This window comes from Hippocampus zosterae, chromosome 16, assembly GCF_025434085.1.
Source record: "Hippocampus zosterae strain Florida chromosome 16, ASM2543408v3, whole genome shotgun sequence".
Taxonomy (NCBI): domain Eukaryota; kingdom Metazoa; phylum Chordata; class Actinopteri; order Syngnathiformes; family Syngnathidae; genus Hippocampus; species Hippocampus zosterae.
This window is the reverse complement of record NC_067466.1, coordinates 6,949,048-6,965,963: the sequence shown is the minus strand read 5'-3', so window position 1 is coordinate 6,965,963 and position 16,916 is coordinate 6,949,048. Positions and strand designations below refer to the sequence as shown.

General features: G+C 40.4%; 1 protein-coding gene across 2 annotated transcripts; it reads right to left on the bottom strand.

Moving 5' to 3' along the window:
- Positions 1-668: 668 nt before the first annotated feature.
- On the bottom strand, positions 669-16,861 carry LOC127588880 (C2 domain-containing protein 2). Of its 2 annotated transcripts, none has more exons than XM_052047834.1 (13): positions 16,007-16,860; positions 15,555-15,650; positions 13,333-13,446; positions 9,822-9,923; positions 9,566-9,682; positions 8,812-8,920; positions 6,793-6,901; positions 6,629-6,693; positions 6,381-6,496; positions 6,123-6,291; positions 4,767-5,008; positions 4,415-4,682; positions 669-2,610 (listed from the first exon to the last, which is right to left on the bottom strand). In XM_052047834.1, exons 1-13 carry the CDS (start codon positions 16,289-16,291, stop codon positions 2,396-2,398), a joined length of 2,007 nt encoding a protein of 668 aa, XP_051903794.1. In that variant the 5' UTR covers positions 16,292-16,860; the 3' UTR covers positions 669-2,395. The 2 variants fall into 2 exon arrangements, with proteins under 2 accessions (XP_051903794.1, XP_051903795.1); XM_052047835.1 differs by lacking the exon at positions 669-2,610 and adding an exon at positions 3,121-3,511 and having other exon boundaries at positions 16,007-16,861.
- Positions 16,862-16,916: the final 55 nt, after the last annotated feature.

The following is a 16,916-nucleotide window of genomic DNA, read 5'->3' as shown; positions in this document are numbered from 1 at the left end:
TAACAGTTTCGAGAAAAACACAGCACCGTGAAGTTACCGTATATTTTTTTATAGTTTATAACGATGTAAAACATACGGTTTATAATATAAACCGTACGTTTGACATCGTCCAAAGGACGACACACTTTCTAACCAGATGTATGAAAAAAATGCATTTTAAAAATGGACAGAATACATGCATGCGTGCAAAATGTGCTGTTAACACATTTCATCTAGTACTGTATTTTCAATGCACGTCTAAAAGATGCACAATCCTAACGCACCCCAACAAAGGATTTGAAGCAAACAACAAAATAAACACACTGTAATGACCCCCCCCCCCCCCCCCATGCAAACTGCTCTTGTATAAAATCTACCTTCCCGAAGACAACACAAAACTGCTGAACAAGAAACCAAAATCAAGTCCAAGAACTTATTTTTTAATTTTTCACAAACTCAACTCACTCAAAAACGTAGTATTTCGGTACTATGTTTGTCTTACCCATTGGCATTATCAGAATTTTGGGGGTTTCTAAAAAAACAAATTTTAAAATCCCCCAACCCTTTTTTTTGGTTTATATCAAAGGGGCACTTAGTATGTAGTCTGCCCTTGGGCTGCCATCTGCCCATACCTGATCGATACCGTATCTATATATGCTCATAAATATCATGAGAAGTACAATCAATACAACCACCCAATTAGTATTTATTGCTGAAAATGTAATGATTTGACATGGTTAGGTTTATTCTGTAGCAGGAGTACAGCTGATCTATTCCTGTGCACATGCCACACAAAAGTTCCAAACCACAACAAAAAAAATAAAAATAAACAGCCCCTTTGTTGAGTAACGTAGTGCAAACAGGTTACTGACACTTGGCAAAAGTTAACACCTTTTTTTTTCTCCCGAAGAAGCAGGAGTCACTGCTGATAGAGCATCGCCTATAATGGGATAAGGGCCCACCGTACATAATTTAGGACAAAGAAGCACCCCTGTGCTGTTCCTGCAGGGGAAACATCATGAAAAGCAAATGTGTTTCAACAAATATCCAACTGCATCAACACGGCAGTCCTAGTTTTCTTAGGTGCATAGGCTTTTTGATGCAATTGGGGATGATGTAGGGACACAGCTGAATGTCCGTCTCAGTTCTTCCTTTAGTGCTCCCAATGATCGAGCCAAAAGCTGAGTCACGTTCTTTTCTAGAGCGCATTTGTGGCAAAATGTATAGAACTACTGTAAGGCAATCTTAGCACTGTACATTCTTTTGCATCTTATTAATGAAAGAATGAAGGTACAGTAGTCACCACAGCCTGCAGACACGCCTTTTACATGAATGATACAAAAAAAAAAAAGATACAATCATCAGCCGGATTTCTTTATGAAGATGTTCAATTGTGTTCAAAGATACAGGATGCTAAAAACAATGAATTATGCGCGGGACAGTGGCTATCAAACCAAAGAACCAGAGGGTTGAATAGAAAACTTTTTGTTTGATTGTGTGAAACACAATTAGCGTAGTTTGAATGTGAGTAATGTCACAGATGCAGGGTGAAGGTCAGAGAGGGTAATTTTAGCGTACATCATAAAAATTGTTGGGAAGATACCACACATTTGCATTTTTCAATACACACAAAAAGACACACGTTATCCTATCAACAGTGGTGTGAGTTTGTATCGATGATTTCTCGGACATTGATTTTCATATTTCATTGTAATTCTTTTTTTAAATTCCACTCTGCATTTAACATGGTGATAATGCATGACTGATACTTCTTTTGATATGTTACAGGTGTTTCTGTATTTGCAAATCACACACACACTGACCTCTGAGTACAACAAAAAGAAATACCTTGATGCATACAAATGTGTTTAACTACCATATTTGGTAGTATAGTATTTGTGCTCAGATGTAGTCATACAACTTACACCGAAAATCCGATGCAATACATCATCTCCCTTTGTGAATAATTTCGCGCAGTCATTGCACTGAAAATAGAAAATAGCAGTACACTGAAATCTGTGCAAATCATCCGATCCCACTCTCATCTTCGTCATTCTGTTGAAGCTTCGGTTCACAGCAGGGATGGTTGAAATCTCAAACTCAACATCAGGGAGGTAGAGACAAAGGCCCACCATCAGTCCCATCTGTCGATAATAAGGCCACACAAGCACTCTGGAGAAGCCTGCCTAAAACCAAATCGAGGAAACATGCACAATATCCTCTGAAATAAAATGAAAGTATGCCCACTTGCACACACTTGCACTGAAACAGCATGCAGCAGAAAAAGAGCATCCTCTGCAGTTTTTGTGACAAATAATGCAGGTGCCGCACTATGCTTGGCCAACCATTGGAAGACGAAAATCCCAACGACGTACACTGTGCAAGTATGAGGTGGTAGTTGTCGAAGGGGGAGGTGTCACGCAGGTGGTTGCCCAATTGAGGCGGCGCCATTGGCTTTACTTTTGCTTTTGCGGCTGAGCATGCGGCTGAGCGTGGCGGTTTTGCTGGCCCGCTCAACAGTGGCAGGAGACTCCAAGTAGACCAGGTCATTGTGCGACTGGCTCATTCCGGGGTCCTTGCGCTGATGCCGCCGCCGGAAGAAGAGCTTGGCGCTCTTCTGAAGGAAGCTGCCTATAGTGCAAAGCAGGGGAGAGACGAAGTGTCATCATTTCAGTTTCAATTTCAGTAAAAGAACATACAAATTAAATATATGGATACTTCATAGTGAATGCATTTTGTTCAAATATGGTATTACCGGTTTAAACAGCTTTTGACACACACACGACTATAAAGGCATACACAGTATAAACAGTGGATTTGAAAAGTCTACACAATTTCAAAACTTTTTTTCCACTATAAATGTTATCTAGCCAGTACAGCTACACTAAACACTGGAAATTAAAGTTTTTACAAGTGTGTCTAAGTGGGGATGTGGCTTTGTTCAGAAGGATCTGTGCCGACTCAAACTGATGTGAAATGGGAGTCAGCACAAACCTGCCATAATTTAAAGTGCCACTGATTAGTCCAATATAAAGTTCAGGTGTTCTAGAATGCTTTTCCTAACTTTTTTTTTTTTTTTTTGCTTTTGAGCAGAAGCCTGACAAAGCTCAGATTTTGGAACCGTGTGTAACTCCCTTCATCTTGACTATGGCTCCGGTTCCAGTTGAAGTACAACAGCCCCAAAACATGACGCTGCCACTAACACCAGGCTTCACTAGTTATGGTGTTCTCTATGATGAGCAGTGTTGTGTGTTTGCCAAACAACACCAGGGTTTTCTCACACATGCCCACATGAATACTAGTTTAAGGTGTGAGTGAAAATGGTTGTCATTGTGCACTATGATAGAATAGTAAGCACACTAGTTCACTAAGAAGTTCATAAATACATGAAAATATGAAACTAGAAATGCTTTGAAGTGAACAATGCGTTCTACCTATTCAAACTACACACAATAAAAACTAGAGTAGTACTACTTTCCACAAGTGGTAACTTACTTATCTGGACATAACGTGCGCTTAGGACTGCTTTCCTCTAAGATAGGGGTAATCATAGCACAAACGGTGAGACAGTGAAGGGGAAAGGGAGAAAAGAAAAGAGACAGTAGAACCAAGAAAAACTCCCAAACAAAAAGTGGTCAAAATCTGCTTTGTAAGTTTTTAATTACTGAGCTTGAGATGTAAATAACAATAAACCTCCATAGTTGAACACAATCTGTTCCAGAATACTGGTTAACCAAGTTGTTCCAATGTCCGGAGGTGGGCATTCCGTCAGTACTGATAGAAGGTCTGTTACAAAAAATGATGGACTAAGTGGGTTTTCAATGACGGAAGTGGGTTTTCTTCCGTCAGTGTGATTGTCACTATCTAGGTCAATTACCTACGGACGTCTCAGCCCGTCAATGATGGACACCCATTTTGCTAATAACTGATAGAATCACATTCTGTGGTGGCACCACAAAAGACAAAAAAACCCACTGAACAGCTGTAGAAGTACCGGTAATCCTTTAGATCATGGGTGTGAAACTCATTCTTTGTCGCGGGCCACTTTGGCGTTCCGGCTTACCCGCAGGGTGGGTGTAAAACCTCAATGCTATTTATTACCCATGACAATTTGATATTTCAGTACAGATTTCAGCAAGAATCATGAATGTTGACGCACCTGATTTGCTGCCGCGGGCCACATAAAATGACGTGGGGGCCGGATATTTTGCCTTGACTTTGACACCCGTGCTTTACATGTTCAGTGAACTTCAAGAGAAGCTGGTTCTTGCCTTACATCATTCAATGATGGTTTGAAATTCAAGTTTTGTTAGACTCTTGAGGCATATCTTTCCCAGAAAAATTCAGGTCGAACTCCAACCTGTCCGACTTTTGTTGTGTTTGACTTTGGAGGTTAGCACTGTCGTATAAAACGGAAAACTACACTGTGTCTCACCTCTTCTCTTTTTGCAGCTGACCTCCGGCACACACATGGAGAGTGAGGTATGATTTAGATCCTCTCCGGTGTTGGTCTCCCAATTCTCGGGAGGACGGCCCACTCCACTGGGACCATCCTCGTGTTCTGAACCCTCCGGTGGGCTACTGGTCCCCGACACAAGCGCCGTGGTCATATCCTGAGAGGAGCTTTCGTCTGACATTGAAGCATCCATCGCTGCAGCGTAGCCTGCCATCAGAGCCAGCTCATCATCCTGGGACAACGGGGTCTGGGAAAATAATCACAGTCAAGCGGAAATGCACGTCAACTCTGTTGCTGAGCCAACTCAGTTGCTGAGCCAACTCATCCTTACTTTGGCAATCCCAGAGATTATGATTGTACTCTTCTTCACAGGGGACCTGAGCTTCTGCTTGGCAGATTCATGGAGTTGTTTGATGGCGGCCTCAGCCACAGGGTCAGTGCCGTTTAGCATCAGCAACTCTGTGTCTGAAGAAGACAGGGCTTTGCTAACTGTTGCTCCCGACATTGACATCTGCTCGGAAACACGCCGCTCAGGAAGCTTGGGCTTCTGAATCATCGCTTTTTGGGAAGAATCTGAAGGTAAAGACAACAGACTTTAGGTTAATATGAAACGTTAAGCGCATCACTGGCACCAGCAAAATGGAAGATTACAAAGTCACTGCTTCTAACTCTCAAGATACTTAATCAATCATAACTGGACTGTTCAGTTTGTATTGGAAAACATTTTGCCTTTCATCCAGTCGGCTTCATCAGTTCATGCAACAAAGCCAGCCTAAATTGGTGTGAAAACACAACTATTTATTGTCTCCAATAAGCAACAAAAAGACAATCCCCAATGTAGGCAACTTCAATATTTTTTCAGTTGACTGGAATATAAATGAGGTCACTTCCACCCAATGATTTGCTTTCTGAGGCCTCTGTGCAAGGCAGGGCTCTAGGGTGTGCCCCAATTTCATGATATGTTGACTGAAAAAAATTATAGGTTGTGCATGTATAGCCAGTAAAAGTCTCCTCGGCTCTAAAAACAATATTTATTATAAACACTGAACCTTGGTCTAAAAATTTTCGCAAACACGCGCACCGTTTGCTGGGTCCCATTCACTGGAGTGAGAGCCGCGAGTCATTTATTCTTTGAAGTATTACTATTAAATATACAAAACACTTTTCCACACACACTCCCGCTGTAACGTTCCTGACTGAAACTCGAAACTACGAAAAATTCAAAATATTATTCAGGATGTGAATTTCTGCAGGTCAGCAGCACTGTGAATGTGATGCAGTCATAAATTTGGAGGCAACCAACTATAGCACTGATCAACAAACAACAAAATTTGGGTGCACCAAATGCAAAAAGTGGGTCTCGAGGTCAGGCATCTTAATGACTGTTGATTTGCTTTCCAAAAGAATCACACCATTCGTGGCTCAGGTGGGCCTCCAACTTGAAGCAAAAATTGTTATGTTTTCTGCATCAATTTAGTGAGAGTCCTAACAAAGCCTTGACGCAATTCATTTGGCTTTCCTACAGCATTTTACCATTTGAAAAGGCACACGCACATTGTAATTGTTCTATTATCCTATTCACTCCCAAAGACGGTTTTAAATGTCTTTTCAGACTTGGTCCAGAATTGGCTAGTACTGAATGAGTTAATATTTACAAGGACTAATGATCATATTTTTAATGTTGTACCAATGCTGAGTCCTGGAGGGAGCACCCGGCCCGGTTTGCTCTTGACTGCGGTGATGGTGGTGACCACCGTGCCACAGGGCATGACAGTACGGTCCATCTCCACTCTTTTGGTGGAAGCTGGGGTTGGAGGCTGCCAGGACCTCACCTCACTGGGATCCAGGTAGGTAAACTGAAGAATGGGGTTCCCCAAAGTTAATATGCTACAACACTGCTGCTGGAAAATCTCTGATAGAAGAAAAAAGGATAAGTGAGTCTTACATCAGTAGTAAGTGATCCCGTCACTACATCTTTGGTCATGAGTGAAAATGTTTGTTTTCCTTTGGGCTGCTTCCTAACAAGGTCAAAAGGCACTGACACCTGGCCCAGAAGGCTTTCTAAAATACAGAGAACATACAAGTTTAGTCAAACAGAACCAACAATGTGATGTTCAAAGGATGGGTGAAAAACACCTTAAATAAAAAAAAATAAAAAAAACACCCGCACACACAAACCATTTTTTTCCTCACCCTCTTGAGGTTGTCCATCATTCAGCAACAGAATAATAAGTTCTTTTGATCGGCCATTCAGTTCACTGAGGGGACAAATATTACAGTGAGTAAGAAAAATACAAATTTTGAGAGAGGGGAAGGCAGTAGTAGTTTCTGTGATGCTTGTGTGTTGTGAAATTTACAAGACAAAAGGCTGATCCCAGGCAGGACTGGCTGTGTTCTTCAAAACGGGGGTATGAAACTTTTGTGGAGGGTCATCTAACTGCAGTACACACAGAGGATTTATGCTGTCTGCAATCAGGGAAAAAAAATCATCTTGAATGTAGTTCACATCACAACCAGGACAATGGAGTGCGCAGCCCTTTATCAAGGTCATTTGTCCGCCAATTGGGAAAGATTATACATCTACATATTAGTAAATATTAAGATTATAATGGTGTCTAAAAGATGGGCTTTATTTTCTTCCTTGAGTCGGACACATTATTCAACCGACGTGCCAGCTAATTAAATAAACAGTAGTGTTGCAAGATTGAATATTGCTTTGTTAACTTCCTGTTCCTCATACTGACGGGAAAAAGATAGGCATCTAACATGATCCACAGAACGTATTGCACATGTTCTACTAAAGATAATTATGATTTTTGGGGACAGCCTATGAAGTCGTAGACCAGAGTCAAATGCAATGGAGCACAACAAATGGAAATATAGTAACAAGAAGAATGTAGTGCGAAAGCACAAGATAAAGGAGCTGCCTATGCCTGTCTTCAAAGCCACGAAAATTCTCACGAGTGAAACTGTCACCAAAGTGGTTCTTTCCTTGAAGGAATGATAACGTCAAAGTAAGGATCAGTTGGGCTTTGGTATGTCGTTAGCGGTAAGTTTTCAGTACCCCCCCACACCCCCCAACACTGTCTGGCAGCTGTCAATTATCTCATAACATACCAAATGTGTTGATATTACATCATCATTAGGATAAGTGTGCTGGAGTATAATGTTTTAAGCAATACTGAATGCTTGAATTGTGAACAAAGTCATTTGATATATCATTTCACCAGAATACTTTGTCTTTGCTCATCTTTCTTTGTTTATGAGGATTTCTAATGGGAAACAGTGAAGGCTGGATTTGGGGTTCAAGAAATTAGTACGTTTCAAAATGTTGAATGTGAGGCCGCAACGGCTTTGCTGCTTTTTCAACCTGAAAATTATTTCTCAACGTATTTTGAACTACAAATGATTCTTCACGATTTTGTCTCCTTACGTCTTGACCATCTTAACCGCGTCATGATTGTGTTTGTGTACTTCACTTAGCAGCACTTCAAACACACTAAGAAGGCTTTTTTCAATAATGTGTCACAGTTTTTCTCGGACTAATTTACACAAATGACTAGGCCCACAGGGAAGATTGTCTTTCTTCGGCGGAAGTGGCTCTCTGAGAGCGAAAGACGGGGAGTTGATCTGTGATCGCACTTAATGTCCCTTATCCTCCTGTCGGACTTTTATTGTTCATATGCAAAATACAAGAAAAACATTGCCCCCGAGATTTGCATACCACACCCCCGGTTCGGCCCCTCGGTAGTAATCTGATACGCTAACACCAGTCTGGTCTACCCGAATACACAAGTCACAGACTTTGCTGATGGCAAAATTTGTCCGCCTTGGCGCGACAGCTGTTCCCCAACCGTCTTTCAATATTCAACAACACTTCGTTCCCAATTTGTTTATTCCCACTTTGTGATTGAGTCTAGCCTCCTTCCATCTGTTCTTCCCCCTTGCTTTGACGTGATTACTCAAAAAGCCCAAATGGCCGACACCTCTGCGCTGAGTACGCACTCAAACATCCAGACATGCCCAAATTAACTGAAACTTTAAACATGATACCATTTTGCGCATAGATTTCTGTATCATTTTGAGTTCTGCGGTTTAATTTTAAGTTTGCATTTTGAAAAGTTTTGATCCGATGATATGTTACACAAACTTATCAGGAAATGTCTATTGTGTAAACAAGCTCACGCCCTGGTGCAAAAAGTCATTTTACAGAGTGAGATAAGACCAATGATAAGCTTTTGCTGAACTGAAAACCACCAAGGTATTGTGATACGCAAGCGACACTAACATTTGCAGCCACAACATTGCTTAACCAAGTTTGGTTTGAATTTCTGTGAAACTGATTACAAAGCAGCAGTTGGACACAATAATCTTACCTGCAGCATCTTCCTGCTGACGGAGTGTCACACGAATGTTTTTCACAAGCAGCTTCCAGTCGTGCGCACGAGGAGGTTTGGGTGGTGAAAACACTTTGTTGCAAGGTTCCTGTTGAAGAAAGTGAATTGTATAGTTTTTTAATTGTTGACCATGTAATTTTACATATCTACAACTTGGAGGGGAAAAAACGCTAAAATGGCCATTAAAAAACATGACAAGGTATTGATATGCGTTTAAAACCAACAAAACATCAATATTACAGAACTGCATATTAGAATGAACCATGTAAGATTATTTTAGCGCGTGGCAAGTTTGGAGCCATGCGCTAAACTACAGTTAAGGTCATGATATTTCTTGATCCGGGAAAAAATGATTACGGAGACACTAATTAGGGTGAAATGACAAGACATCAATTCCATCAATACTCTGATCTTTGCCTTGGTTCTTTTAAACAACGATGAATGGTGCTGTAAATTATATTAAACAGTGAATGAATTTAACGAAAGAACCAATGCGTTAATCTTCCATTAAAGCTCTATCGGCTGTAGCCACAAAAAAAGTATTTAAAAAAAACTATTTGCTCCAACACAAGAACAGAATTCCTACTCCATCAAACTGAAGCTTTCAAATGTTTTCTCATAGAGCTTCAATATAAAATGTGTTAATAAATCAAACAACATCAGAAAGCTTACACTAAGCCCTAAGCTTTGCCTCTTCGGCACGATAAAAATGAGGCATGACTCAACCACCCACCTTGACCTCAAGGGCCCGACAAGGCTTGCAGCTCAATAACACAGAGGCTCGCGTCGCACAGAGCACTTGCCTCAATTGCTCCTTTACTGCTGCCACACAGGAAGCGCTGACGTTGTCCTGATAAGACATGACAATAAGAGCAGTGAAATCACACTTCAAACATGCAACTGAGTCCACCTCAACGAGCATACATACAAGTAAAATCAGTCATTTCAAATGGCATTCAAAGTTGACATTCTCCATGCGAGGAAAGTACCTGGCTCAAAATCGGTGTCACCTGGATCATTTCTGTCTCCAAGTGAGAAATCCCCCAGCTCACTCCAACCTGATCTTCAGCTTCTTGCAATTGGAGCTCAAGCTGAGTAATAGAGAGAGCAGAATATTAATGGTGCCTGAAGGGGGAGTGCAGTAGGTCATAGCATGCTAATTACAGTACAGTACTTCCACTACTAGCAAATTCCAATGCTTTTTCAATGATAGTATATTCTTAAAAAAAATCTTGACCTTGAGGTCTCTAATATTATTTAACAGTTTTCAAACAATAATATGATATATAAACTAAATCTCCTGGAAAATAAATGTGTTTTTATGGGCAAAAAATTAACAGAAGTAATCCCATTTAAGATGACTGTCTTGGAATTATAACTTCCATGATAACAAGACGTTGCATTTACGTGTTTGTTCTTGTCTAAAACATTGCAATGTGATTAGATAATTCATATTGATAATCTGCAAGTCTGCAGTCATCCTTTGTGCATCATTTATCTATGTCGGATGATTCATCCGCTGGCATTACCGTAACTGTCTGTAATTGAGAACCACTATAATAGGCACTTTTGGTCTTCAGTGTATTGGATTGGATAAACTTTATTGTCAAATGTACTGTATGTAAAACATACAGCACAGATGAAATTTCTTCCCACTCAACACAAAACAAGGGGAGCAGCAAAAGGAGAAAAAGAAATGTTAACAAAAAAATAACAAAATAGTACAAAACAACACATTGGACACAGACAATTGTGCACTCTTAATGTGTTTATATGCATTTGACCTTACTTAATCACCTGCACGCCACATATACATGTATATGTGAGGATTCCGTGAGGATTAAGTGGGTCAGAAAATGGATGGATGGATATACTGTATCTACATTTGCACTTACTATTACTGACAACAATAACTGCACATTTTGTCTGATTGCCCACAGCCTGAAGTTCACTCCTATCTCCTTAATTAGTTACAATATTTATAATATCCCATTTTCAAAGACAGGTTTAAATAATACATATGTAAAATTCTAATGAGTCAGCCTGACAAAGAGGAAAGGGGTTCAACAAAAGGTGCATTCCAATATCAAAGCCAGTTGCAAAGAGATGACGCAGAAGAATAGGAGAGAACATGACAAACTACAGCCGCCAATCGTGTCCGAGCATGCCTGGATTTTAAGTGTTGGACTCCAGGGCTGCCAGCATAATGACAAACATGCCAAACAAAAGCCACATCAGATAGCAATGAGGACATCGAGATGGATCCAAAGCACAACATCACAGTGTGCAGTGCACTGACTGCCAAATCGGTCCGCATAAACAATAAGGTTCCCAAAACAAATACGATAAATTTTTTTAAACACGGTACCCAAAAAAGAGCCTAAATAATTGGCCAGAAAAGCCTTTTATCTCCACTGAATAGCATTAAAATGTTTTGCAGTTCATACCACCTGACTGGCTGATATAACAGTGCAACAATGTATTTGCATAACAAAGTTTACACAAAAGTGTCACATGGGTGCACTCACATGCAAAAAGCCATGTGCTACAAGAGTGGGTTGGAAGGCCCTCAACTGCTTTCAATCGTGTAAAATGTGTTATTGTTGTGCACGCCATCAACATCGAGTGCTTGTTGTTACACTTTTCTATGCACGTACAACATGACATGCCAGGACCATTCTAGCTCGTATCTCAGTCAAATGCTAACCAACGTTCCGCTGGATCTATGGGGTCTTCTGAAGAGACTTTCTGACCTTTTCCAGACTAAGCTAAAATAGCGAGAGAAAACACTGAAACCTCCTTTATGCTGACCTACATCTTTTTTTAATCCTGACTTGAGCTCTCTAGCCACTCACACAAGTTGTATTTATGGTACAAAGAGCTCAGGGAGCGCCGAGGTGTGACAAGCACCTTATTGGTTTAAAAATAATCTTTATACAACTGGGTTAGCCTCCATCGAAGCTCTTACACTGAACCTAAATACGTGATAAAAGCTTAGTGCAGCTAAAACCAGACTACAGCCTTGTTGAGTTAGATGATGGCCGATAGATTTCAATTGATGACTGATATGCTAATTTGAGTAGCTGAGTTATCAACATTGTATTTGCCATTGCGAATCAGCAAGGTGAAAATCATCTGATACTGTCGAACCATCATTGGAATAGTCAAAGGACTAAATCTGGATGTTGCAAGTAAGGTCCAGAGGTATTTTGGGCACGGAAAGAATGATAATGATCACAAACCACTACAATGAATTTGACAGAACGCAAATTAAGGTCTGATCTTTTAAATATTCACTTTCAGCACCGATTTAAGAGGTTACACAAAAATCCAGTCATTTGCTTTTCAGGAACGACATCCATTTTATGCATTACCTCTTGTAGAATCACAAAAGTATTTGGACGACTGACATAAATGCACATACGACAAAGTATGATTTATATTTGCTAGAAAAATTCTTTGCAGTCAACGAGTACCGTAAGTCCAGAGCACATGGATATTACACAATTACTAGTTTCCTTCTTGGAAACGCTTTGCCTTTGAGCCTAGTGGTTTGGGATCATGCATCTCACTTTGCCACTGAAGAATACCAGTATTGAATTTCTTTGGTTCCAAGAAAATCCAAACATCAAAGGGGAAGTCAACCTCAAAAAGTTCTTGACACATTAATATTGCGTGTGTGTTTGGGTGAAGCAGCAAAATGTACTGTTTTTTTCTCCTTCTCAAAGGGCAGCCATTTTGCCACTTGCTGTCGACTGAAAATGACATCACAGTTGCACAGTTGTCCATCAAGGCTCACCTGTTTTCTGAAGATGGGCCCTGACTGATCGTTACCTGAGCCCCGAGCAAATGTGATGTCATTTTCAGTCGACGGAAAGTGGCAAAATGGGCGCCCCCTGAGATGGCTTAAAAACGGGGGGATTTTACTGCTTAACTCATTTTCCACAAACAATAACATTAATTAGAATGAGAATGTTGTGTTTTAGACTACTGGGACTACATCAAACATAATATTGTAAAGAACATTTTTGAGTAGACATGTATGAAAAATAACTTGAGCCCTTGACCTTTGATGTGGTCCGAATAAATGGCTGTAATTCTTAAACGGTAAATTTCTATGGGCAATCTTAAATTAGCTACAATCCTAAAAATGTATTCACTGTCTAAATATTCGTGGGTCCGATGCTTTCATAAACACCTAAAAACTAAACCTTACTCCTCCATTGTGCGTAATTCAGAAGATCAGATGAACCATTTTGATGAAGTGGGACACTTTTAAGGGCAATGAACTCGACAGTGATTGCAGTAAAGAATTTGGGACGTTTGCCAGGCCCAGACAAATACATCAAGCATGTAATCTAATGTTACGGAGAAGCAGTGATCCACTTTAGGGCCGCATGTCACTTTTAATAAGATCTCCCATTAAACAACACTCTTCACACTGTGTAAGAAGGGACAGATTATTCTTTTGGCTAGAGAGATGAACTTGAGTACATTTACCTGCAGCTCTAGTGGGGATATACACACAGTATATTTACAAGGATCTGCTGACAACGATGTGGACACACCAATAGAGAACTGAAGCTTTTCACCGACCACGTAACAGCAAGCAGCCTGTTGGAGGAAGACAGCAAGGCAATAATATGCAGTACATTTCCAACATCTATGAAATGTTCGTGTTCTGTGCAACTACAATGAGTTATTTCATTTCATTGAAAAGCAACGTCAAACACTGGAAGTGAAACTCTTATTTGGTCGTAAAATGAGGAGCCATGACAAGGAGGAACTTGACACGTCATGCTTTGTAAGTAATTTCTGTGAAATACACCACAATGTAGAGCCTTGTGTGAGGGATCATGTATATCAATAAACATGTGATTTTGGTGTAAGCTATAAAGTCATTTACCATGATGAATATGTAAATACTGCACTCCAAGATGATGTATTTTCACTTTTCTCTATTCAGGAATTCATTTATTCTACCCAACTCTATGTGGCTTTGAGATTTTCTTCCAACAAAGAGGTTACGATTATTTTCACAACGTATGTAATTTATTTAGTCGCTGATGGTGTTGTGGTAACACTCGCCTGACTTGTTTGAGGGAAGCATGGGCTCAGTTCCCACTCGGTGACGGTGTGGATGTGAGTGTGAATGGTTGTTTGTCTCGATATGTGCCCTGCAATTGACTGGCGACCAGTTCAGGGTGTACGCGCCAGCAACACCTCGCCTGTTCAGGATAAGGGGTGTTGAAAATGGATGAATGGATTTATTTATAAATGAGAGGGACAATGTGTAAAAAAATATTCAAACACGCGCTCACACACACATGCACATTTATCGTTGCCTGTGGCGTTTGGCCAGCGTAAGCTTCTTAAATAAAGACACTGTGGATAAGTGTAACTATGCCTCTGTTCATTACATTCCCCCAAATAACAACAGAGCAGTGGGTGTGTTTGTGCCTACAATGGCAAACTACAAAAAGAAAAAAAAGAAAAAGAAGTCAAATCGTCTTTGGAGTAGCCGCTTGTTAAATTCACTTGCTGCAGCAAACGAGGACCCAATCTACTTGGGTAATATTATTTAGTATGGTCGCCTCTTTTGAAGTATGTCCCACAAAATGTGGGTTGAATCAATTCACATTAAAACAAAAATCGCCACCGTTTGTGCCACTCTTGGTTAACGGATGAATGGACCACAGCTGGAAAAAACAGGCAGCCTTCAAGGCTCGGAGCTGCACATACCTGTTCTAAAGTGTCACAAAAACACCGTTCAAATGGCCTATTTGCAAGACGAAGACAGTTTAGCCTGGGAATAGACTGCTTCAATTTCCTGTGACACACATTTCTAAATGTGTTGAACAGCCATCTAGAACAGACTGCGGTCACATGGTGGCGTATTCGTTCACAACGAGAAAAAAATTGGGGGCTTATTTTATTAAAAGATGGTTCAAAAACAAATCACACACTTTTCTTGAACATGGCATATGTTTCACTCAAGCATTGATACTTTTTAGAGTATAACCTTATTACTGTCATTTTTACTTGCAACTGTGTGTTTTTCTAACAGTCTCACCGCGCATCACACTGAAATGGACTCTAGCCTGTGACACAGGGCATTTCAGTTATGTGGTGTCAAAGTCTGAACACTAGCGGGCACGACGTAAAATTGAGTACCGGTACGTACAGAGAGTAGATGAGACCAAGAAAATATAAGGGACAAAAAAGAACAGAGATTCTCATGGATATATAGTAGAAACAACATAACCATTAGAATGTGCTGCAGCTAGAAATCTGGAAGCCAATAAAATGGAGACTCATTATTTGAGGTAAATTGGGATTGAGCACAACCGAGAATAGCTCACCTCCTTGACGCTCTCTTAATAGCGATTATAAGTGCCTATTATATTGTTTATTTTTTAAAAAGCGCATCAGTATTGCATCACACACTCCAAGATGAAGTACAACACATGTGCTTTCGGAGAGACCTCCAGGAACTACTGTTCTTCTAAAGTACGTACATAAAGTAGATCAATAGAGATTTATGACAGTATTTGCCTATAATTATAGACTATTTTTTTCTATGCTGCAGAAAATGATTAAAGAGGTGAGTTTTTCAGTGAATAACAGTAGGTATGTTTCAGAAAAATGTGTGAGAATTTGCAAATGTCAAACTGCAAATATGCTGTGATCGACAGCATAATTACCGGTATGTCAAGTACTACCTTGTTTTTGGCGGATTTCTGAAAGCGGGACACTTGGCTGATCATGAGCTCGGATGCTTCGACATCATCTTCATTGAAGGTCAGAATAAGTGGACTCTGATCAAGAAAAAGTACAAAACACTCAATTTAGCAACATACAGAGAGTGAAACAACACCAATAACTGACCAAGTACCTGAGCTGTATTTGATTACAAATGCACGGTCAGTGGATGCACAGACCTGCCACAACATTTTAGCCATCTGCACATCTAATACCATCTACTGCTGAGATCAAGGTCACACTGTTCCGTTTGATTAATAACCATGTGTTTTTTGTTTTGTTTTTTTGGGGGGGGGGGGTAACACTGACACCAGTTTCTGCCATAAATTACCAGTGACAGACCTTGATTAAAATTGAACAAAGGTTATTTTACTTAATGTGGAAGTGAGGTGACAAGGCAGTAAATACTTACCCCTCGAATCTCCCCTGATTTGGCATTCAAAGCCTCGCACCATGCGCCTCTCCATTGACGTTTCCAACTATTCAGTGACAGCGCCCATCCTAGCAGAGAGGCGGCTTCCTCCTTAGCCGCATTGTCCTCTGCTAGGGTGTTCTCCAACCCTGTTGCCCTTTGTTGGAAATACTGTACAAAATACAGTACCAGGGTAACTAAGGACGCAATGAAAAGTGTGACCATACAGAGCCACTGCGGATCATCCAGACCAAAATATGAACTGGAACTTTCCAGGTTGGACATTCTTTGCCGATGAAAACGAAGGTTAAGCTTAAAACACCTCTAGAGGAAGTGTCCCTTGCATCATTCGTTATGTTTATAAAAATCGAAAATCACTTAAAGCAATTACTCTTCACTGAGAATAACTGTGTTGCACTCAATCCCAACAACAAATTCTTCTTGTCCATGTTGCTCCTTGAGGATAAGTCAATCCAAGTTCCTATTGAAAAAGGTCATCGCTCTTACAACCTCCCCTTCTCATAGCTAAAGGTAATTTGTAGTGTCAGGCGAGTCTTCATACTAATACACTTCCGAATTCGTTTGTTAGCTCAGTTGGCTAATCCCGGCTACGGCTCGCCTAACCTGCTTATTAGCGAGGAGGACTGACAAACTTTCCCCTAAAAGGAATTATATCCAAAGTAATCGGTGAGGCGCCGGAAGACGCTGTCCATTTTATAAATAAGGTTCCAATGAAACATATTAAAAAAAGATTAAGCGAGACAGTGAGAGCCTCTCGTCGCTTGAGGGGGTTTGTACGTGCAATGTGATTGTACGAGAAGTTACCGTTCAGAAAAGGATATGTGGCACAAACTGTAACTCCCACAATGCACTGCGTGATGTATGCTAAAATATAAATGTTTCAAAAGTA

Coding starts and splice junctions, on each gene's coding strand:
- LOC127588880 (XM_052047834.1), bottom strand. CDS start 16,291: ATGTCCAACCTGGAAAGTTCCAGTTCATATTTTGGTCTGGATGATCCG. Junction 6,694..6,792: donor TGGGATCAGCCTTTTGTCTT/GTAAATTTCACA, acceptor TTGTCCCCTCAG/TGAACTGAATGGCCGATCAA. Junction 4,683..4,766: donor TAATCTCTGGGATTGCCAAA/GTAAGGATGAGT, acceptor TTATTTTCCCAG/ACCCCGTTGTCCCAGGATGA.